The following is a 23,071-nucleotide window of genomic DNA, read 5'->3' as shown; positions in this document are numbered from 1 at the left end:
ATTGCCATCCTTAAAATCTTAACTCCAGGTCCACTTAGTAGCTTTTTCCTCGAATTTTCAAGTCACATATTTTATGGAGCATGGGCTAAGATTTGTTTTTGACAAACTACTGTTTCCAAGGTGAAGAATGAACTTACAATATATATGATGCTGTTCTTGTAATACATTGTGTAACACTTTATCGACTTGTCTCGTTCAGGGCAGTGCTTGAGAAGGACCTGTGCACCTACTGCCATAAGCCCTTCAATGCTGATGCCAAGATGGTCCTGGATGACATGAAGATCAACTGTCATGCTTCCTGCTTTAAAGTGAGCAGATTAGTTTAGTCTCTCCTTCCATAAAAGTCAGCAACAAGCAGTGGTTGAAGTAGATGAAGCCAGCATACACAAAACCAGGGGTCAATTACATAAAAGCCATTTCTCAGGAGCAAGTGTAAATAGGGTCAGCCTCGTGTTTCACTAATATTTGTGTCTTGAAAATTAAAGTTTGTGACCACTTTTATGCTTTCAAAATAATCTCAACAAGAAATGACTTTAAGTTTGAAATCGCAGCTTGAATGCTGCAACTTTGGTGAAATGGACCCCTGGACCCTTAAACAAAAGCAGCTAAATGAAATTCAGCCATTATTAAACTTACTGTTTACACCTGGGCGTTTCCTACTGTGACACCTTCTGTGAAACTGTTATTAGTACATAAGGTTATGGTACATAACACAATGGTGCCTTCCATTTATCTTTGAAGTCCAGAGTCAAAGCTTGGAATGACATCACACCTGAGTTGACTGTGTTTTAGTACAACAACAACAAACTCTAGCCAGATTAGCTATTAGCCATAGTTAGCCATACCAGTTGATAACAATGCATTACGCTGTACGGCTGATTTATTGAGAAACAAAAGACAGAAATGCTAATAAACACAACATTAGTCCAACTTTCACTCAGTTCTTCTTGGACTTTGAGGTCGGTGTTTTTTCCGACTTTCCTAGTTAGAAAGTTGATTCGGAACTTGTAAATTCCGACTTCCCAGTTCAAAAGGAATGAACCACAATTCCCTGCACTGTTCCCAACTTACACCTGACTATAAGTCCAATCAGCCTGAGTGACTTAAAACACCTGTGTGGGTGTTCAGAGGCTTTAATCTGCAAAGTAACTACAGATCAATGTAGTGGAGTAAAAGGCGGAATATTTTCCTTCTGAAACATAGGGAAGTAGGATTTTCCAAAATATCAAAGTACTCAGTACATCAGTACTGTACTTCCTGCACCACTGTAAATGGACCACTGGCAACAAGATGTTATCAAGAACTGTGCAGCTGACTGCTCAGCGTGTATCAACTCCCTCATGAGAGTGTTTGTTTGTGCTTTGGCAGTGTGCGGTGTGTAACAGCACTCTGGGTCATATGAAAGCCGGGGACAGCATGTGGATCTACAAACGCATGGTGCACTGTGAGAACTGCTTTGAGGTCACCAGAGGTAAAACCTTTTTCTTCCAGTTCTTCATCTCTATGAAAGTCTGTGTCCAATAAATAATAGTTTTTTTATGAATTTGTTTAGTTTGTTTGTTGATATAATAATGATAACACCTTGAATTAAACAGCTAATATTCTTTGATTTATATTTTTTCCCCTACAGAGAAGTGGAGACGCTGAGAACCTTCACTGGAGATATATACGCACATGAACAAAGATAAAAAGATAGAAATTGATAAATGTTTATCGATATGTTTTGGGTGACGTGGGTTCTACTGTACTAATGTTTTTACAAGCTGACAGAGCTTTACGTGGGTGTTTTGACAAATGACAGTTACAGTCTGAATATAGCCTTTTTGGTAACAAGCAACCACGATAGCAGCTAGTTGTTCTGTGTTGTTGACGTCATGATACTGCTGTCTCTGTATCTAACCCTTTCACAAATTTGAGATAGCATTTATGATATCCTCTTAAGCCTGTATCCTTCAGGGGGACTCTTGTGTGTAAACATGATGGGAGATATTGCAACATTTAGGGCCGGGGGCTTTTTCTTTGTGCAATAAAGGCAACCAATATATCTTTATCTGAAAAAATGAGTAAAAATGTGTCCGTTCTTTTGGTGTTAAGTTGCCTTGTTCTTTATTGTATCATTATTTACTCTTTAATTATTTGTATGTATGAAGAATGGTGATCTAAGATATTTATTTTGTCTTTACTGTTACTAGACTAGATACTAGAATTACAGCCCTGCGGTTGTATGCCTCCGCCAACCCAGTTGCATTTTACATCCATATCTGTCCAGACTCATATTATATATTTGATGACTACTTAATAAAACAGTATAAAGTGTATTTTTTGGCTAAAGTTATCACTATATTGATGATATGTATGTATGATTACAGTGTATATACATTACATATACTTACATACTAATTACTAAAGATGGATTCTTGTAGTGTAGCAATGGAAAATGTGCTGCTTTTGTTTTGTCGAGGCGTTTCTTGAAGGAAGATTTTACAGTTTTACTCAACTTATGTTTCGCACTATAGGTCTGAGCATTCTTGCCCATAAGCAGTAATGCAAAACCCTCAGAAGGTCTGAACTGCAATTGTGTAAGAAGTATGAAAAGATATGAAAAAGGTGAACTGATGTGAGAAAGTCTCAAGGGCCGTGAATGTTTGAATGGAGTTTCTCTGTGAACGTATGAATGACTGAGAAGAGGGTGACGATGAGTCTACATTGTTCCATTGAAACTGTTTCAAAGAAAGTTGAATATTTGAGAAGTTTTAATAGAGATTCTTCATGCATTCAATGGAGACGCTCTATACACATTCTTCTATACATGGAGAATATGTTTAAAGTTTGTAATATTTATGCTTTTTAGGGCTATACATATCATCAAGGGAACTGATTATGCTAACCTAGCTGTTTATTAACATTAATATTAGCATAACATTTTGTGAGTTAATGTTATTTTTGTCAAATGTAGGTTAATTCAACATTTATAGTGTACATTTTTATTAAACATAATTGTGTTATTTTGTCAGTCTAAGTGTCAGTCTAAGTTGTTTTGTCCACTATTTTACATCTCAGTCTAAACAGATCACAGTTAGGGTAAATGTCAGTTAGCTCAGTTGAGCTAACAGTTACACATTGCAGTTAATGGGACTAAATATTTAGTAGCAACTAGCTAATCTCTATAAGAGCTGTGTGTGGTGTATTTCAGTAAATCTCCACTAAGTAAACACTTACAAAGCCGAGCTAGCCCAGCTGGCTCCTGGGGGAAGAAATAACACATATGGCAGGTATTTAATAGGCTGGTTCCAATATTATTACTCAGTCTCTTGACTACCTTTAGGCTAACTTGGTATTGTTATAACATCGTTAATAAATTATTAAATTTTCCTCCACCAGAAGAAAGGTATTCTTGACAATATGGGTAAGTCGTTGAAAGAGCATAAGGACCTTCATTTAGCATAAAATATGGAACTAAACCATTAAATAAATATTAAAATTTTACAATTAAAGGCTTTCTCGTTGGTGTCTGGAGTGAAGGGATTATGTGGACTCATAACCTTAATATTTCTAAAATGGTATCTGGCTCCCTCAGTTATAATTTAGGTGTAACATGGATTTCTACCAATTTATAAAAAAAATAATTTAATATTTTAATATATATATATATAAAGGTCACTGTGTGTGTGCTTTGAAAGCGCCCACACCACTTCCTCGGTGGTGTGATGGGAGTTGAACTCCAAGCTGCTGACCAATGAGATGGAGGCTGTGCAATCATCCCAGTAGCAGCAGCAGAGGCAGCATCAGTGTGTGTGTGTATGTGTGTGTATGTGTGTGTGTGTGTCTGTGAGTGAGCGTGTTTGTGTGCGTGCAGAGTAGCTTCAAACGAGGGGATCTTTACACCCTCTCTGAATTGAGCAGGACCCTCTGCAGGCAGGCCGTGCTTTTTCTGCCCCTCTCAATGTGCTTTTTACCAAATGGAAGCAGAGGTGTTGAACCCCCAGATGATGGCAGACGTCAATGGCAACAATAAAATCACCAACGCGGAGCTGGAGGTGTTAAAGCTTCAGGAATTAGTCCGAAAATTGGAGAAGCAAAATGAACAATTGCGGACTAGAGCGAACGCTGTAAACAATTGTTCCATCGGCCCTCATCTCCAGACCTCGTTGTCGTGTCTGCACGGAGGTACGTCGTGTCCGAGTGACAATTTCTGCAGTAAATATGGCATTTCGAGCCCGACACAGTCGCATCCGTGTGCCCCCGGACCCCGAGGTCCAGCGGAGGAGCCGTTCGCCTATTTTCAGCCGAGCTCGGTGTCTCCTGACGCCGCTGGGGAGGACTGTGGCGCCGCTGGAGCCACAACTGTTTTGGATGAGGTTGATATTTTGGACCTCAACATCGTGCTCCCTGTCGGAGAGCCTGATGGCTGGTAACTACTCTGTTTCTATCAGCCACTTTAACGCAGACGCATATGTGTGTGAATGTGCAGGGAAACATCGGCGTCCCTTGTGTTTGCCTGCCTCTGAGAGATGCTTTATAGGCCACAGGATTGTCAACTAGCCACAGTTTTTATCACATTATGTGTAATGCTACCCTGCCGTGTACCCTGTCTTATTGATCACACTATTGATTCCTCTCCTGGTGGAGTAGACTTGCAGACACTGGCAAACAGAGTGACTTCTTACAGGGGGAAAAAGAACAAAAACAGATTTGACACAATCTTTGGGTATCCCAGAATGCACTGTGCATGCAGCATAGGTATCTGTTCAGAATAAGGCAGCAGTGGGATGAAATTAGAAACAATGACCCCCTTCAGCCTGTGATCAAACAGCTCGGCTTTGTGTGTGGTGTTCAGCCCCAGGCTGAACTACTTTGAAGCGCTGTATGTGCTGACTTAGGTAGCTCACACACTGACATGCTGGCTACTGAAGCGTTTCCAGCTTTATGTATCTGATGTGATGTGATGTTGTGGAAAATGTAGCACACAGCTGAATGCAGCGCTGATGGGATCCAGCCTTCACCCACTGTGCCGGTATATCTTCACTGCCTTTAACATATCTAATTAACCCCCAAGACAGTGTAACACTACAGCCTAGTTGCAGAATAAAAGGTCGCTTTTGTTTGGTGACACATCATTTTTTTTTACAGCCCAGTTTAATTTATTTTTAGGAATCTGTCACTGCAGAGTAGCATAGTCACACCTATATATTTGGTTTATTGATTTAATGTGTAAGCTTGTCATTATGAGCAAAATCAAAGCAAGAGATGAGATAGCTTGTTTTACTTTCGTTATTCACTGGTCAGGAATAAGGGAGATCCAGTAAACTCCATTTTACTTTCAGTTTTTGTCTGACCAAGGCACAAGTATCCATGGCTGCAACAAATAGTTATTTCCAGTAGTCTTTTGATCATTTGCTTTATTCATGGGCTCTTCATTTGGTGGATAAAATGTCAGAAAATAGGGAAAATTGCCCATTATAATTTCCCATAGCACAAGGAGGCTTCTTCATATAATAATAATATTCAGTGTTCATATTTGACAAAGGAAAGCAGCAAATTTTAAGGAATTTGCCATTTTTGGTTGAATAATTATTAATCACTTAGCCACATAGTTGCTTATTAATCTCCATTATTTAATCCAATAGTTGTTTAAGCTTCACAAGTATCGACCACCCCGGTGATAAAACCTGTGTATCTCTGTAGCAGTCACGTACTCACATCCTATACATCACTGCACCGAAAGAAGCTGTCACCGCTTTAGTTTTTATTTGACGGATCGGTTTTATGTCTGAGCTAGTAAAATGGAAATTGCTCTATGTGGACATTTTGAACTTTTAGGGTATATTGGCATTTGGATTTTATAAAAATCACTCCCTTCACACAGTCATGGCTTTGCCCTTTGTTATAAAGTGCCCTGAACCTTCTTATATAACGTCAGTCCTCTCTGTAAAGTACCACCATGGGCTGTGCTGTAAAGGTGTCAGGACTAAACTGTTGCTTGTGCTGTGTGTTCAGGCTGTATGTGAGTCCCAAAGCCAAGCTTCAGAGTGAGAGTGGCCTCAGCCCTCTCCAGTGGTGCAGGCAGGTACTGGACCACCCGGGGCCCGAAGTGGAGCTGGCTAAGATGACCCTCTGTCATAGATTGGACCAAGGTACAGTATATTTACCACTCAGATTAACGGCCTTCATCTGCAGCCACATCTGGACATCTGTCTCTCTGGCTGCTGACATGTGATCATAAGCTGTGACACACTTCACCCACAAAATGTCTCCACGTGCGACAGGATTTCTGAGCCGTGGGAGCGATTCTCTGAACACAGTCGTTTATAACCATTTGACCATTTAACTCACTCTCTTTAAATTTATGGGTTTTAAAGTACCCCAGCCAACCTCCCACAGAGTGATTGCTTCTGTGGTAGTTGGAAGGACTCCCATTTACACCTATCAGAATCTCCAGAGAACAATTAAGATCTGTTTAAGGGATTTGCTACTCTGCCGAAATAAAAAAAAACAATTCCATTTGCAGGAACTCGTGCTGTGCAGCTGGTCGGCATTACACTGTATTAAGTGGGAAACAGTTTAGAGAGGATTATGAAGCTGTGCTTAAATTATCACTGTTACAATGCACCACCAACAAGTGGTTCTGCATACACATACTTTCCATTTTAGGTTTTTTAAGGAAAAAATATTTTCAATTCAAATTCATGGTTTTGAAATATTAAAGACTGAGAGGTTGCATAGACGAAGTAGTATCCACTGTGTACAGTCTTAACATTCTTTAATTTGGCTTTATATGGTATATATATATTTATTGCTCAACGTGCACAGATCTTCAATTGTTCAGGAATGTAGGAATCCATTATAGCAGTTCATTTCACCATTAAGCCAACATTTTTACCTCACAGTAGCATTTTCCCTGTTTAGCAACAAAAGGTGGAGGACAGCTCATGTACAACTTGGTGAACTACAAATGTTACAATATTCAGCTCCCTGTATGCATGATTATAACATCAGCCAGGTTTTCTGACTCTGATTCTCTCTTTTACTCATCCGCATCCGACAAATCTGTAATTTCTGTACCGACTGAGTCACCTCATCAGTTGGAGATGAACCCACTTTGGTTTTAGCTGGGTTTTGCGTCTCCATCTCATCATCAGTAATGTAGGACAAGAGTGAAGATACAATTCATCCACGGCATTACCACCGTCAGGCATGATGTTTATAACACACAACCAATGTGACAAAAACCCTCCTTCAACCAGGATACAAGGGTGCTTCTTAATAACATCTACTGCTGGACCCAGTTTTAGATTCGATCCTTTATGGTTTCTACTCATGCACAGGGATATGGTTGCCATAGTAACCATGCTTACATTAACTGGGTTTTTGAGGCAGATTTGCCCAGCACTTGTACAAGAGACTCTTGTACCGTTGCACGCACAGGTATATGCTGTGTGTATGTGCCTGCGTGTGCTTTGATTTTAAGGATTTTCTGAGCTCAATTATTCTCATATTGCAGATCTGTTGTGTCCAAACTGTGATTCAACAACGCATTTTTGTTGGTGGTTGTTTGGATGTTCAGTAGTGTGTGCGTGTGTGCGTTCAAGGTCCGCTTCTTTCTCTAAAGCTGTATTCAGTAAAGGTTGGCTCTCCTCCTCCGGGTCATGAATACATCCTTGTCTCTGAGCTCCAGTAGCTGTTGTTTGTGTAACTTGCTGTGAATGCTAGTTTTATCCAGTAGTGGTTGAGCCTAATTGTGTCAGGAATGCCTAATGCTGCACTCTTGTCAGGTGTGTGCCTCTCTGACTACCAATCAGTGGGGTTGAACTCTGTGTTTACACACTGAACACACATTATCTAATGTCAGTCCCAATTCCAAGTCAAATTAACTCACTGCTAGTCAGCATTAATTAGTGAAAAGGAAGACATATTAACAGTTAACAGTTGATTAACAGTTGTAGCCAATTGCTTTGTCTTTTATTAAGGCTTCACAGGTTGTTAAATGCTCATTATTTGAGGTGACAGACAAAGCCTGGCAATCCAAATTCAATGGGTTGTCAAGCTTTATATATATCTGTGGTTTACGACTCATCTATAGACTTATTTTAACCATTATTAAAGCCATTAGTTACAACTTGAATTAATTAAGTATGTGTTATGAGAGTGTTGTACCAATTAAATGAATACAGCATGAATAATAATAATACAGCTCCCACATTTCAAAGTAGACCATAGTAGATTTAATTCCGAATTTGGGAATGGGATGTAGCCTACATGCACAATCCCTGCTTATCCTAACATCCCTCCAAAAAAAAAATCTGTAGTTTAGCCAATAAGCTGCAGTGGGGTAAGCTAACCCTCGTCTTACTGTATCAGCCTCTTCTGTCCGATCCATGACCCAATCCTTTAAAACATCAATACTGATCTGTAAAAAGCAGATTAACATTTAACCAGAGTGTGTTACAATATAATCAATGTGTATGTGTGCGGTGTTGAAGTGTATGTGTGTCTTACATGGTAAAGCAATCAGACTAACATGTCCTTTGCTACAATCCCATGTCCAGCTAAGCGGCGGCGAGGAGTCTCCTCAGTCCGTCCATACAGCTGCATAGAGGGGCTCTCCACCCTCAGCTGCCCCGTCCTGCCTTACACTAAATCTACTGCACTAACCGAGTCCCCAGGTAACACTACACGCTACACTACTAACCATAAAAGAGTCCCTAACTTCTGATGGGCTTCCGGGGATTTTTTATGGATGTCAGTTTCAGTTTCTGCTAATGCTAATGATCCAATCACTGTACACACATCTGTGGCTTTATTATTACTAATTATCTGTAGATCACATGTCTTAAGCTGTCTGTTTTACATATGTTTAACACATATCAAAGAGGACTAAGTAGAATGAGACCTATATTTTACCGAAGTGACTCTGTATGCTGCTGATTTTGGCATTTGTTTTAGTTCTGCAACAATTAATCGAGTCAATTAATTGATTAGTTGATTGACACTAACTTGGCAGTGACTATTTCATTACAACCGGTTGATCATTTTCGTGATTTATTAAGCCTAAATGGTAAAACAAAACATTATTCCTTGGTTATTATTAGTAGTATTAAACTGTTGTTCTGTTTATTCTGTTTATGTTACGATCATCTTATCATCATACTTTGGTCCGGACTGAAATATCTCAGAAATTATAAAATGTATTGAATGAATCCTAATGACTTATGTGATCTTTGTCTAATACTTTGATTTATAAACAAATACCAGAAAAACTAATGACATTTGCAAGAGCCTTAGGTGTACTTTGGGATTAATGTAAATGTTGCACATGCTAACATGCTAAACTAAAGTGGTAACCTGTTAAATGTCTGCATAGCGTCACAGAGCTGCTGGTATGGCTGTAGACAGGAACACACAGACAGTCAAACCTACATTCAGTCGTACTGCTCAGTACAAGCACAGTCTGATCTGTTGGCCTCTGAACAGTGCTGCTTTTTTATTTTCCCCACCCAGTTTTATCCTGCCAGAGTGGGGATTCAAGCCTGCTTTTTTTTACTGCCCTCATTCCAAAATCTAACAACATAACAAAATAGCACATAACAAAATAACAGGATGTGCAAATGAAGGCTAATTACCGTAAAATTTTAATTAGGGTTTTGACAATAAACACAGGTTTCAATTAGATGCCTGGTCTGGAATTTATAGAGATTCTTTGGATGTATAAAATCTCTTAAAGCTTGAGCGAGTTCTAAGCTGCTTAGATTCCACACACAAATACAAATGTTTAAACCTTTGTCAATATGGACATGCTACACATTGTTAGATCGATTGTTCAGTTCATTTTACAGAAACCATGAGCACCAAAGTATGAAATGAATGATTTGTAATTAATAAACTGTTTTAGAGCCTAATAAATACATAATGGGTATAATAGGTTTAACTAAACAATTTGATCATAGTTCCCTTTTTTGCTGAGCAAGAGTTTTACTTAAAAGGAATTAAAGGCAGGTTGAGTTCAGTGATTAAAGCAAATAAAAACCCAGGCTATTCATTGTATTAATTGAAGTTTTATGGTAGCTCACACTTTGGCCTATAACATTTAAAGTCTATTAAGCTTTAGGCACAATGATCTTAATTGTTTAAATTTAAAGCAACTTCCTCTAACCTCATAGTCATTGCTCAATTTCAAATCCAAGGAAATAAGAACACAGATCCAAAAGCATCTATGGCCTCCAAAATACTTTAGGAGCTCACTGGATGAACATAACCCAGATTCTTAAACAACCTGTTACTTGCCGCTTACAATCAGATTACAGCAAATTCCAAGGAAGAGATTATGAGGTCATACCCTCAGACAGATGGAGATAAGCAAGCTCAAAACTCCACTTCTGCCTGTTCATCCATATTTTATATTACCACAAATGCCAGTGCATGTTAGGCTGGTCATCAGTGATTGAATCTTCTCTCTCTTTTACTATGTCTCTCTCCTTCCAAGCCCCATTGCCATCATCAGGTCAGTCCTTTCTCCAGCCAACTCTCCCACTCAGGCCCAGCTGCAGCTTTAGTGACAGAGCGCCCACCTTCCTATCAAACTCGACTCTCCACAGTAAGACCTCGCTGACAATATGTCTTCTCTGCTCTATCATTCATCTGGCGTGAGTCACCATCCATCTGCAATGATTATATGCACTCAAAAGTCACATTATGGAAACATCTTCTCTGTGTGGTGACAGTGTATCTGTATCGCATGCATATTGTTAAAATCATGACAGTTGCCCCTGTTTTTTTTTTTTGGCCATAGAAAGGGAAAAATCTCAGTGTGACAGATTGGGCTCTCCTGTGTGTTTTTAGATGTGGGTCGCCGGCATGCAGCAATCAGCCCCCAGTCTTCCCTGGACAGTGAGGTGGGTGTGTCGGAGATGGAGGACGAATCCATCTCGATGAGCTACAAACTGCAGGACATGACAGATGTGGAGGTCATGGCACGACTTCAGGAGGAGAGTGAGTGGACTGTCTGTCTTGTAGGCGCTCAGGGGGTTGAGAAAACAAAATATACCCTTTATGAGATAGGACCTGAAATTGAAAGTAAATAAATCACCACTGCAAATACTGCTACAATTGCGAGTCATAATAGGTTGCATGCAAATAAGCTGCATTCATCCGACCTCTAATTCTGTTTGTCTGGGTTTAGTTATAATAAGAGTTGTTTGGAGCCTAGATTTTCAGATCCTTAATTGTGCGGTTGGTGGTTTGATTCCTGTCCAAGAGTTACTGAGCAAGACACTGATGCCCAAACTACATTGAAATCTGTGTGTGGGAGAATATGAAGCATTTTATAGCGTTTTGAAATAAGGCTGCAACTCACCATTATTTAATATTACTATGATTTATTTTAAATTCCCCAAAACCCCATGTTGACTTGAAAATGTCTTGTTTAGTCTGGTCAACCCAAAGAAAAAGGAAAGAGAGGAATCATTAATAGTTTTTTTTTTATTACATCTGATGTTGTTGAACCTTTTAATCATTGCACTCTGAGTTGGAGCTCTGTTATTTGTCACATGTTGCTTTGAAAACTAATATCCAAGTGCTGAGTGCCAGGCCTCTTGTACAGCTGACAAATTGGCATTCGTAATATTAACACCTTCATGTCAAGTCCTACCCATAATTTTGTTAGCATGTTTTACTTAGCACGGTTGCCTTTTAATATAATATTGTGATCTTTGCTCTTTTATACTTGCACTTACAGTGTATTTATACTTTTCTCTTTTAGTTTTTTTTCTTAAGACCTGTAATTCATAGCCCTGTGAAGAGACTGAAATGGATTACTACATTGCTCATGTATGGCTGAAACTAAGACAAATGTTTGACCTTTGAGCAGTTTCAGTACGCATTAATATCGTGATGTGCTGTGGTTAAATTATGCAGGAGATTTCAGAAAAAAAAAAACTTTACTGTATCAGTCTGGTTTGGATTCAGTGACTGAATAATGGATGAGGGGCGCCTCCAGAAGGAAATGTATCAAATACGATATGAGGGTCGGGTTCATGTGTTCCACAGATAAAAGCATTGATCTGTAACCCTGTAGGTCTCCGACAGGACTACGCCTCTACCTCAGCCACAGCCAGCCGTCGCAGCTCCAGCTTCTCCTTACACTCCCTCAGGCGCAGCGAGATGGATCTGGAGGAGGAGGATGAGGAAGACGAGGGGTATGACCAGCTCCCTCCTCCCCAGCCTCGACTGTTCCGCACAGGGTCTATGCAGCGGGGCAGCCTGCCCCACTCTCACACCTTCTCCAGTATCAGAGACTGCAGACGGAGCTCAACCACCCCTCAGTTTTCACTCAGTGGACTCTCCCAGTACTCTGGACCCTCCTGCCTGACCACAGAAACACACACAGTATACAGGAATAGCACAGGTGAGTATTTAATGAACTCCTTGTGCACGTGCAGTTAAGATCCCTAAATATCCTCCTAACTAACAATGTGACTACCAGGGTTCTGAATTTTTCAGTGAAATGAATTCAGTGAAAGGATCTTTACAGAATTACCTACATTCAAGACGTCCCGAATTTCTGACTAGACAATTTCTGAATGTGCCAAGAAGGATTTAAAGAGTGCTCTTGGTTACAGGATTTAAAAAGGCTTCCTCAGTTAGGGTCAGTGTGTCAGTGTTCTGTCACTGGCATGAAATGGCTGCATTGCATGACTGACTGATTTGAATTTTTCTCCCTATTAGCACCTTCACATGCTAGGATGTCTTATAGTTTAAGTAAATAATTCTGGAAAATACTTGTTTGCTTTCTTGCTGAGAGTTATCTGAGGAGGTTGTGGTATCAACCTGATGTCTGTACAGTAAATATGAAGATATCTCCAGCAGCCGGTTAGCTTAGCTTAGCATAAAGACCGGAAACAGAGGGAAAACAGCTCTGTCCAAAGGTAACAAAACCCACTAACCAGCACCTCTCACTAATTCACACATCAAATCTTGTTTGTTTAATTAGTACAAAACCCAGATTATAAAAAAATGACAAGTTGTGATTTTACAGGAGGTTATGTGAACTGTTTAAAGGATTATTGCCTGGAGGCAGTGACTTTCATATTCCCTAAAATGGTAAACCATTCCTTTAATGTTGGAAATGTGAGTGAAAAACTCCAAATGGAGTCGACACCTACAGTACCTGATTTGTTGATATGGTTGCATAGACAAGCTACGGAGAAGCATGCCCAACCTGATCCGAGCTCCCAGCATGCCCAGTGTTCCCAGTATTCCATGCCTGGCTTCCCCCGTCAACCCATCCTCCCACGGCCCCTCCTCCTTACCAACAATATCATCCCTCCGAAGCAGCCAGAGCTTTGACTCATCCAATGGGCTCGCACGACTTCAGTCCTCCAGTAAGACTCTTTTCCTCTTTGAAGTCTTTGAATAAAAATTCAGTAAATGCAATTCTGTCACTGATGTTAGACTTACTTTCATCTGACTGTTTTCTTGCTTTGTTACAGTTCCTTCCCCAGGGCAGCTCAGTCAGCGAGTCCAGAGTGTGGGGAACTTCCCCACCACTCCGCGACACCCACTAAAAGCCACAGCCTACGTAAGCCCCACAGTGCAGCAGGGCCCCACCTCCACCTCCCTGTCCACCTCCATCAGTCTGCACTCCATCCCCAGCAGTGCTGCGCTGCCTCAGCCCCTCAAACCCAGCAGCAGTTTGGTACCACAGCCCCTAAAAACCAGCACCAACCAGCTAGCTGTCCCTCGCAGCTCCCTTCCTCGCCCGGCATCCTTTGTAGGAACAAGTGGACTTCCACGTGCAAGCAAAATCACCCAACCTACACGCAGGTAAAGGCAGATATATACGGAGTACAGCTTGCCACCGGGTTGGATTTGATTGGATTTCCCTTGAAATCAGTGAAACAAGGTGGTGGAAATATTACTGCTTTTGTCCACAGGGGCCACCATAATAGACAAAAAAATGAAACGTCCTTGTTGCTGCTTAACTTTAAAGCGCAAGTGGTGTAACATTTACACTGTTTCTCCTGAGGGAGGTGCTGTAGTTAAAGGTCAAATTTTGAAAGGCAAGCTCAATCAGTTTGTTTATGATACTTAAGGGGATGATGCATCTTTTAATTTGATTTGATTAATTTAGGAATTTAATTAACTTCCTTCTTTCTGTCTGCAGTTTGCTGACTCCTCCAAAGAGCCTGGCTGCCCTGAGCGCCCTGAGGGATGGCAGCTGGAAAGATGGCTGCTACTGAACCCAAATAAATTGATGTTCAAGAGGTGCACAGGGTAACACTGCATGGGACCTAACTGATTTAAAGTTTTGCCGTCAGGAGGGCCTGGTCTTGGGCTGTGACCCAAGAGAGAGTGACTGTTAACATTTCTAAAAGGCGCTGCTCTTCACTGAAGCACAGAGTAGTAACTGAGAATAGTGCGGGTCCAGCAGGCTGGATCTTTACCTTACTACCTGCTCAAACACAGACTGACACACTATGAATCAACCTGGCAATATTCTGATAATCAGTTGTTAAATGTGAACTGGATCTTCTTTGATATGTGTTTTTTGATTTGTCATTGTGGGTAGTTAAGGCTTTCATTCAACAGAATGAAAATTTCTCTCCCATTGGAAGCTTAGTAAAGAATAGGCGATGCTTTTGTACATGCTGTTAATGATTTCATATGACTAATTTTGCAATTATTAATTTTTGTCAGATATGAAGTTGAACCTTGAATTTTGTTACATCCCGTGCCTGTTAAACAGTAGTGTAATTCATGTCAGTTCTATTTATTGGCTGGACCTCGCAGCACTTTTGATCAGAATTATAATTAACACATTAAAATATATTATGTGCTTTGTTTCTTAAGTAAAGTATGACATTACGTTAAAGTAAGTGTACACACATTATCTTTTGGCTACTTTCTTTTCATTATCCTTTGTGTAAGAGTTGAGATTTTTAATGTCCTTTGATAAACATAACCGCTGCAATGATATTGCACATAAAGCCCCGATGCTTTTTATGGATGACAAGAATTTAAAGAGGAGGTGAGTTTTTAAAGTGAATAAAAGCCTTTCAAAATATTTATGTATTTTCAGTGTCTGTCTTTAATATAGTTCACTTGGTGGTTTAAAGTATCAAGAACATTTAATGGGATTAACACCAGTGATAAACAGCAGATGGCATTGTTATTCCGCTGTGCACAATGACAAGCTGAGGTTATTCTGTAGTAATGTTTGTCAGTAGTTAATGTACTTTTTAAGTGAATAAGTGAGTGACATATTAATTTGTTTATTTTAAAAGGAACAATTGATCGCTCACCTGGTAGAGCTGGCTGCAATTGTACCATTACTGATCAAATATAATGATGAGGATTTCACTCAAATTTTAGTACAGTGTATTTGTTTACCTTGTAGCAAGTGAGGGTTGTTATTCTCACAAGAGACCCTGGAGCTAAAGTGACTAATGTTTAACAGACAACTATGTTGATGATGACTCTCCCTAGTAACACTGAAACCACGCTCATTGGCACACTGTACCTCAGGGTAAGTGAATACAATCTCTGCTATTTGGAATTTTGAACTGTATGTTTATGATATAGCAATCACTAATATCTGTATATCTCTGTATGTTTGTTAAATCAGGTTTATGAAGACAGTTACTTAGAGTGTGAATCCTGCTAATCTTTTGGAATTTGAGATAATGCCCAACAAAGCCCAAGAGGTATGTGTAATCTGTTTTCATTTCACATTCATGTATCTTTAATCAAGAAAGAGATTTTATTGGCACTGATGTTTTGTTTAGGATGCTGTTATTAACCTGAAGACACTGCAGGAGATTTCCAGCCTGCTTGGTTTTGAGTGGACAGTTCTGGCGTATGAGCTCGGCTTCAGCAGAACTGAGATAGGGCGACTCCATACCAAATCTGCAGAGAAGAGTGTCCAGGCTAGGGCTATGTTGGAAAGCTGGTACAGTAACATGTTAGTCACTGTCAGTATGCAGACACTGTATATAAAAGTGTAATGACTACTTGCATAATACTTGGTTCATACAGGGGTGTTTCCTGAATTAACATTAGATTATTAACATAAAGATATCATCATGGGGTTATCTGTCCCATCATTCTGTGTAATGTTTGTTCCAAATGTTACCTTTCAAACCAACAAGAATGATCATTTATTCAAATAGGTCCTCAGGACTTCTTGTAAAAGTTTTTTCCTGTGGTCTCACTCAGATACAACTCTCCATTGCACTGTATCTGTGATTGACTCTGTCCTGTTCCCTTCCTCAGTCTCAAATGTTTCTCAGATGTCCATCTTTATTCAAAGGTATGAGAAGTCATGGGACAAGCCCAATAAAACCAAGCTGCTGCAAGATGGACTGGAGCGAGCAGGCAGACGGGACCTGGCTGAGAGGCTGCGCTGCCTCCACTGGGGCCACCAGAAGCTGAGCCGTCGGGTTGAGCTGCCGTCCGCCTTCCCCTTCCTCATCACGGTCCACAAGACCATCCACAACCAAGACGCACTACGCAGGATCAACGACCTCAACCGTAGATACACTTAAAGCTGGGTAAAAATGCACGTAGCATTACAAGCATATGATAGGGTATACTGCACACTGTAATGAATCTCAAATAAATGTCATTGATCAAATAGTTGAGAAGCACGGGCCATGTATATAGTCACACAACTTTTTGTCTCATAAGAAATTAAAGCTTTGCAATAAAGATGAAAAGTACATTTTTGGACCCATCTTGAATTCCTTTTAATCCATTAAAATGACATTTCTGCCATTTTAATCTTTAAATTAATTATTTTGTCCAAGGGTTAGTACAAAACCGGAAGCTAAAAAGAAAAGAGAGAATGTTTGACATTTGTGCTTGATACATGACAGAAATCAGTTATCAAAATCGTTGTTTAATTAAATTAATTTATTAATGAAAAAACACATAGAATGGATCTATATAGAATATAGAATCTGAATGAGAATAAACTTTATTGGCCAAGCATGTAGACGCATACAAGGAATTTCTCAACTTGACTTTCTCAAAATATGAAGCACAAAGTGCCATGAACATGTATAAAGAAAGAAATATAAACATAAGACAACAATAAACTAAACAAAGATAGATACACAAACACAGAGATATTATGTACAGGCATTTAGGTATGAATAGAGATATATAGATATAATCAGCAATGGATACAATACAACTGTTACTGTTAACTAAGTTTGTGGTATATTTACTACTTTCCATAGGCTACAAGTAATGCAGGTGTACATGGTAGTGCAAAGAACAGTAAACAATACGGTATGACTAATGTAATACGTTACTCTTTATAGAGAGATGGTTTATGTGCATCTAACACTCAGTCTGACAATAAAGGGGTATTATTGTTGCTGTGTTATGTCAAATAACTGTGACAGATTTTGAAAATAGACTGAACTCTGTGTTCAGATATCACATGGATGATCTACACATGAGTATGATGGCATGTGTCCTTGTGTTTTGAGTATTAAATACAAATGGTTTTTACTCATCCTTCAGTCACTGGTGTAACAGGCATCAAAAGGTGTGGTTAGTAATTATTTATGGGACAAAAATAATAGCACTTAACATAAGCACTTTGTGATATCAGGTTTGGTAACTGCTATAAAAATAACTGTTATTATTGACTTGTAGCAATTACAATGCATGTGTAATACATCCTATGCCTACAAACTGAAACATTGGGAAATAAAACATTACATTTTGATTTAATAATTGTAGTTTAATATTGGCAGTCACACTTGAATCAATCCCGATCAACCAAACATATATCGACCCATTTACACCACAAACCAATCAAAGAGCCATAACCTTTTGTTAGCAAGGTTGTGTGAGCGAGCAGTGAGCAAGAGCGGAAGCCAGGCAGGATTGCCTTCAAAGTAAAAGATCACATTTTTAATTTTGTGTTTAAGAAAATTTAAAATGTAAGTGGCAAACGTGAAGACTTGCATAAAAACCCCTTCTAAATCTTGATAATTACATATGGACTGAAATAAAGAAAAATCCGTGCCACCCTTCACATGACACGGGCCTTTATTTTGGCAATATCCGACGGAAACTGTAGTTTCAACCCGGCCAAACGTCTGTTATTTTACGAGCTCCTACTATCTCCCGCACTCAAAACAGATGACAGCATTGACCAGAAACATCAAACAAAATGTACACTACTGTCACAGCGACTCTCGAGGTATCATTTGTGGACCATGCCTGATTTAAACTCGACATTATGGTAATTAGGAGACCGAGAACTGTCGGCTTTCAGACACACAGGCGGCGGTAACGTGTCTTTCACCGCATATGTTTGATTTTCTTTGATAAACGGATGTGTCATTATCAGCGCACAGACCCTTTCGGCGTTAGCGAGTATGTTAGCCGCATGACAGCGGGCTATTTGAAACCTTCGCCGACGTTAAAATAGCAAATCGCTCACAAGAAGTTGCAGCAATGGCTTCGGCGTTGAGTTGCTTCAGTGGTCCCGAGGTTTTGGAGGACGTGAATCACGCTCTGGGTTTGATGAAAGAGCTGAAACTGCTGTACGACTGCCGGCTGCTCGGGGACGTTACGATCGGGGTGGAGGGCGAAGAGGAGTCGCCGGAGCACAGCGGAGAGACAGCCAGAGGCGACATCGAACAACTTTTCCTGTGTAGCCGCAACGTCCTCGCCGCTGCCAGCCCTTACTTCAAGAGCATGTTCACCGGGGGGCTGAACGAGAGCATGCAGGAGAGAGTGGTCATCCGCGGGGTGGACGCTGAGTCCATGTCCGTCATCATCGACTACTGTTACACCGGCAGGGTGACCATCACGGAGAGCAACGTGCAGAGGCTGTACTCGGCGGCCAACATGCTTCAGCTGGAGTACATCAGGGAGGCTTGCTCCAGTTTCATGACCAGGAGGCTGGACCACTCCAACTGTGTGGGGATACTGAAGTTTGCGGACACGTACGACAACCCTGAGCTGAAGGAGAAGGCGCAAGCTTTCATAGCCAGGAACTTCAGCCAGGTGTGCAGTGGAGGGGAGCTTTGTGAGCTGGATCTGATGCAGTTGCAGGAGCTGTTGTCTCTGAACACTCTGGATGTGGACTGTGAGAGGAAGGTGTGCTCGGCTGCTCTGCAGTGGATAGAGGCCAACGCTCCGCAGAAAAGGGAGGATGCACTGCAGGCGCTCAAGTGTGTGCGGTGGAACTTGTTCACGGAGAAGGACAACTGTTACCTGGAGGGCCTCATGGCCAGGCCTTTGATTGAGAAGCACCTTGCGTCTTTCTTCAACAGGTCTGCAGAGGACAGCTGTGGAATGGCTGCACCTCTGGACGTACCAAAACACAGAATAGGTGTGAGCGCGAAAGAAATGATCCTCTTCTTCGGCCTGCCCAACGACAACATCATGTGCTGCGACCCTTACTCAGAGGACCTTTATTTCATGGCCCCTCCTTTGGAAGACCTCAGCAGTCAGGATTACAAGCGTTCCACCATGGAGTCCTTAATTGCCTGTGCCACACCTGAAAACAACTTGTTTCTAGCCTCGCACCTATCTAAACACTTCTGGCTGTACAACCCCGTGCTCAACAGCTGGCAGGAGTTGGCGGAGAGACCCCTGGGGAGGATCCACTCCGGGATGGGCTACCTCAACGGCCATGTGTACCTTCTGGGAGGAAGAAATCCCGTGACGGATGCCAGACTGAAGGAGGTCGAGTGCTACAGCGTCCAGAGGAACCAGTGGACGTTTGTGGCTCCTCTGCCTCATTCTTTAGGTAAAATGCAGGTGGTGGCGTTACACGACCACTTGTATGTGGTGAACAAACGGAGAATGCTTTGCTATGATCCAAAGAGGAACCGCTGGCGCCACTGCGGGTCCCTCAGACGAGACAAGCTCCACAAGGCTTGCGTGTTTCAGGACCAGATCATTTGTGTGTGCGACATCCCCGTGGTGAAAGCCTACAGCCCCACGAGGGGGGAGTGGAGGAGGCTGGGTGACATTCCCATCGACAGCCGTGCTTTAAATTACCAGGTGATCCAGCACAACAACAAGCTGCTCCTTCTCACTCAGACTTTACTGCAACACAACAAAAACAGGGTCCTCATCCACGAATACGACCCAGCCAGGGACACGTGGAAGAATGTCATGGCTGTGTATGTGTCCACCCTGGGGCCGGTGTGTGTTTCAACACGCGTGTACCCGGCATGCCTGGGCTCCGCGCACAGCTTCTCCACAGAGGAGGACGACGACAGCGGCTCCAGTGCCGACTGGGACTTTGATGGGTTGACGGACGCAGACTCGGACTCTGGCAGCTCTAGCTCTTTCTCAGACGAGAACTGGTAGTGAAGATGTGTTGGTGTCAAAGAAAAGTTTAACTTATTTGTAATTTAATTGATTCCTACAGGGTTCTGTCTGCCAGAAGAGGTCAGAGATCAATATTCAGTACAGTGTTAATGCCAGCTGTGTACAGTAGAAGCCATCAAAATCTTCACGTCTTGCTAATCATTATTTACACAAGGAAGTATTTCGTCCTGCCTTTAACGGCAGCTTTTCGAAAGATTTCGATGCACGTTATGCTGGTTCTACGCACTTATTTTGCAATGAAATTGTGGAAGAAAGTGAAAACTTCAGAAAGAGTTGCCTTTTTTGGTATAATTCGTTAAAAATCTAAAGACATTTGTTACAGTGAGAATAAAATTGTAGGAACGTTTTGTGCGGGGGGACTGCTATAACTGGTGAGATTCACTGAAAACTGCGATTGGTCAAATCTGCAGAAAAGTTGCGATGATTGGACAAAAATGCATGTATTTGCATTAATTGTTGCGATTGCAACTTGCTGCAAGGACCGGCGAATGAAGGGTTACTCCAGAGATGGAGCATAACACTTCCATAAAATTAGACGAGAGACAGATTAACAAAGAATGGTCAAAAGTCAAAGCAGCAGCGTCTGCTATATCTCGTCTCTAAGGTCACGTTTAAAAAAACACTGAATCCTACACCTCCCATGAGGCAGTGGTGAGCCTTTGCGGGGTAGATATACAAGACCAGAGGGAAAATGTGGAACAAAACTCAGCTTATCACAGCAGAGACGTTTTAACTCGTCAAACACAGCAGGTGTTACTGATATGATAATTAAATGCCAGAACTGAGCCCTCAGTAATGTTATTTCTTCCATCTGTGTGCTCCCTGACACGACGAGACACAATGTCTGCTGGGAAAAAGGTCTGTGAATTTAATTGCTCTGGTGCTACCAAGGCTATCAAGATTCACGTCGGAAGTAAAATGACATTTAAAGTACAAGATAAACATACTTACACTACAGACAGAGCGGAAAAGGAGAAAAAGAAAAAAAACTGCTGCCGTTCATCAAGCTAACACTCAGTCAAATACAAAATACAAAGACGCCCATTCTTGCTCTTGACTATACTGCCAATATAGCAGCATATCTTTTGTGTGTAACTCACATTTTCTAATTTCCTAAAGGGGGCATAAAAAAAACTGCCATAATGCAACTTAATTGCTATTGTTTGTCAGACGCTTCCTGCTTGGTTAACACCCTCAGTCTTCACACTCAGTCCAGTAGCTCTCTTTGACGTGTTAAATGGGTGGAAGGCCCCTTTAATGCTCGTGTTGTGTTAAATAAAGACAAGTTTGTGACAGAAATATTTGCTAATAACATTTTTATTTAGCTAATTAAATGAGTACACCTGCTTAAGATTGGTGTAAAATCATGACTGTGACTTCTGGGACATCAGGCAGCTCAAGTGCCTCATGTTTAATGACAAATTAACTGGTCATTTACAGGGCTTTAAAATTTGCTGTCCTTTTTATGTTGTTAAGATGTCACACGCAGCCAGTGTGAAATACTACAGTATGAAATGTAGAAGCCAATGCACTGTACGCACACTCAGGTTCAGGCTTCAGCCTGTATGCCATGATTGACTTTTTTTTTTGATGTAGTAAAATTAGGTGGTTTTGGTGACAAATTATAAATTTTATGAAATTTATTTTATTGAATGTGTGACAAAGTGTGTGTGATTTTTCTTTTATAATTTAAAATGTTTGTTGTAGTCAGGAATCCAAATTCACAAAGTGTTTTAAGTTTTGTTTGGTCCTGATGAATTGTTTTAGTTGAAGGACATTTTATCTGCATGTAATAAAACTGTTTGGAAGTTAAGCTAAAAAAAAAAAACTTAATTGGACATCCCCATACATTCAGTTACCAGTTTATTAGCTTTGTTAAAACACATTAGTGTTTCTAATCAGTTTTACACAAAATATTAGGAACACCTCTTATTATACAATGTAATACCACAAACTACAGCCTCCAAACAACCATTAAGTTGCAATAACCTCTTTTTAAAACAAACAGTGAACATTAAAACCTACATTTATTACATTAGTTTTAGCTAATAAACTGGTAAAGGAATGCATTTCTCACTGGTGTCTCTGTATGATGGATAGAAGTGTTACATTATTATATAGTGATGTGTGTGTGTGTGTGTGTGGGAAGGTGAAGGGGTGATTGGCTCTGGTAACACATGGTCTGGATTGTGAAGTTCTTTTGTGTCAAATAAACCTTCATGTCTGATACAGAGCAGCGTTTGTGGTGTTTGATTTCAATAAATTAAATGAACAACTTGGTGCACATGAAGTACACAACACAAGATTCAGCTTAACATTTTCAGATTTGATTAGAGGAGGATGGAGCTGTCTTTCTTTCCTGAATATTCCCCAAAAATGGAATAGAAGGAGAAAAATAACATCGATTTTTTTAAAAGCCTCATATTTGATGTGCATTCATTTCCATTGTTGTATATTCTGTATTAACACGTCTGAATAATGACGTCATGTTAATGGTCAGACAAGAAAATAAAACATTAATTGATGAAATGAAAGATAAGTATTAAAAAATAAAGAATTCTTGCAAATAAGGAAAAACATAAAAAGGGCATAATATTTCTGTATTGAAAAAAGAGAAACAAAAATATGTGTTTGCAAACAAAGAATTTCCGCACATAATAGAAAATGTATCGCATTGTGTAAAAGTGATATCAGTGAACTATGAAACCGC

The 23,071-nt window shown here is 40.5% G+C and overlaps 4 protein-coding genes across 6 annotated transcripts in view; all 4 read left to right on the top strand.

Annotated features, from left to right (window-relative positions):
• scel (sciellin) overlaps nt 1-2,270 on the top strand; it is a 9,987-nt gene extending 7,717 nt beyond the window's left edge. For both annotated transcript variants that reach the window (XM_035676087.1, XM_035676086.1), the window contains 3 exons: nt 200-308; nt 1,369-1,471; nt 1,631-2,270. In XM_035676087.1, coding sequence (XP_035531980.1) covers nt 200-308; nt 1,369-1,471; nt 1,631-1,647 — 229 coding nt within the window. In that variant the 3' untranslated portion in view covers nt 1,648-2,270. The remainder of the gene's footprint in view (nt 1-199; nt 309-1,368; nt 1,472-1,630) is intronic.
• A 1,542-nt stretch (nt 2,271-3,812) lies between these two features.
• Nucleotides 3,813-15,263, top strand: slain1a (SLAIN motif family, member 1a). The gene is made up of 9 exons (XM_035676501.1): nt 3,813-4,411; nt 5,998-6,134; nt 8,547-8,663; nt 10,481-10,591; nt 10,837-10,986; nt 12,071-12,400; nt 13,188-13,376; nt 13,485-13,818; nt 14,159-15,263. Exons 1-9 carry the CDS (start codon nt 3,960-3,962, stop codon nt 14,232-14,234), a joined length of 1,896 nt encoding a protein of 631 aa, XP_035532394.1. The 5' UTR covers nt 3,813-3,959; the 3' UTR covers nt 14,235-15,263.
• A 164-nt stretch (nt 15,264-15,427) lies between these two features.
• wu:fc50b12 (uncharacterized protein LOC103911624 homolog) lies at nt 15,428-16,827 on the top strand. Of its 2 annotated transcripts, none has more exons than XM_035676502.1 (4): nt 15,428-15,520; nt 15,620-15,698; nt 15,780-15,955; nt 16,304-16,827. In XM_035676502.1, the coding sequence occupies exons 2-4, from the start codon at nt 15,678-15,680 to the stop codon at nt 16,536-16,538; spliced, it is 432 nt and encodes a 143-aa protein (XP_035532395.1). In that variant the 5' UTR covers nt 15,428-15,520; nt 15,620-15,677; the 3' UTR covers nt 16,539-16,827. The 2 variants fall into 2 exon arrangements, with proteins under 2 accessions (XP_035532395.1, XP_035532396.1); XM_035676503.1 differs by having other exon boundaries at nt 15,780-15,943; nt 16,304-16,822.
• Nucleotides 16,828-18,109: 1,282 nt separating this feature from the next.
• On the top strand, nt 18,110-22,594 carry kbtbd7 (kelch repeat and BTB (POZ) domain containing 7). The gene has a single exon (XM_035676499.1). The coding sequence runs from the start codon at nt 18,469-18,471 to the stop codon at nt 20,338-20,340; it is 1,872 nt and encodes a 623-aa protein (XP_035532392.1). The 5' UTR covers nt 18,110-18,468; the 3' UTR covers nt 20,341-22,594.
• The last annotated feature ends 477 nt before the right edge of the window (nt 22,595-23,071 follow it).

The sequence above is a fragment of the Morone saxatilis genome, unplaced genomic scaffold (assembly GCF_004916995.1).
Source record: "Morone saxatilis isolate NCDOM2014 unplaced genomic scaffold, NCSU_SB_2.0 Contig5, whole genome shotgun sequence".
Classification (NCBI taxonomy): Eukaryota; Metazoa; Chordata; class Actinopteri; family Moronidae; genus Morone; species Morone saxatilis.
Note: the sequence above shows the minus strand (reverse complement) of the source record. Positions and strands in the feature narration are given on the sequence as shown.

Bases quoted from the DNA above. Each gene is read 5' to 3' on its own strand.
- wu:fc50b12 (XM_035676502.1), top strand. From the start codon at position 15,678: ATGCCCAACAAAGCCCAAGAG. The intron at 15,699-15,779 runs GTATGTGTAATC...TGTTTTGTTTAG, and splicing joins TGCCCAACAAAGCCCAAGAG to GATGCTGTTATTAACCTGAA. The intron at 15,956-16,303 runs GTTAGTCACTGT...CTTTATTCAAAG, and splicing joins GAAAGCTGGTACAGTAACAT to GTATGAGAAGTCATGGGACA.
- kbtbd7 (XM_035676499.1), top strand. From the start codon at position 18,469: ATGGCTTCGGCGTTGAGTTGCTTCAGTGGTCCCGAGGTTTTGGAGGAC.
- slain1a (XM_035676501.1), top strand. From the start codon at position 3,960: ATGGAAGCAGAGGTGTTGAACCCCCAGATGATGGCAGACGTCAATGGC. The intron at 4,412-5,997 runs GTAACTACTCTG...CTGTGTGTTCAG, and splicing joins GTCGGAGAGCCTGATGGCTG to GCTGTATGTGAGTCCCAAAG. The intron at 10,592-10,836 runs GTAAGACCTCGC...GTGTGTTTTTAG, and splicing joins ATCAAACTCGACTCTCCACA to ATGTGGGTCGCCGGCATGCA.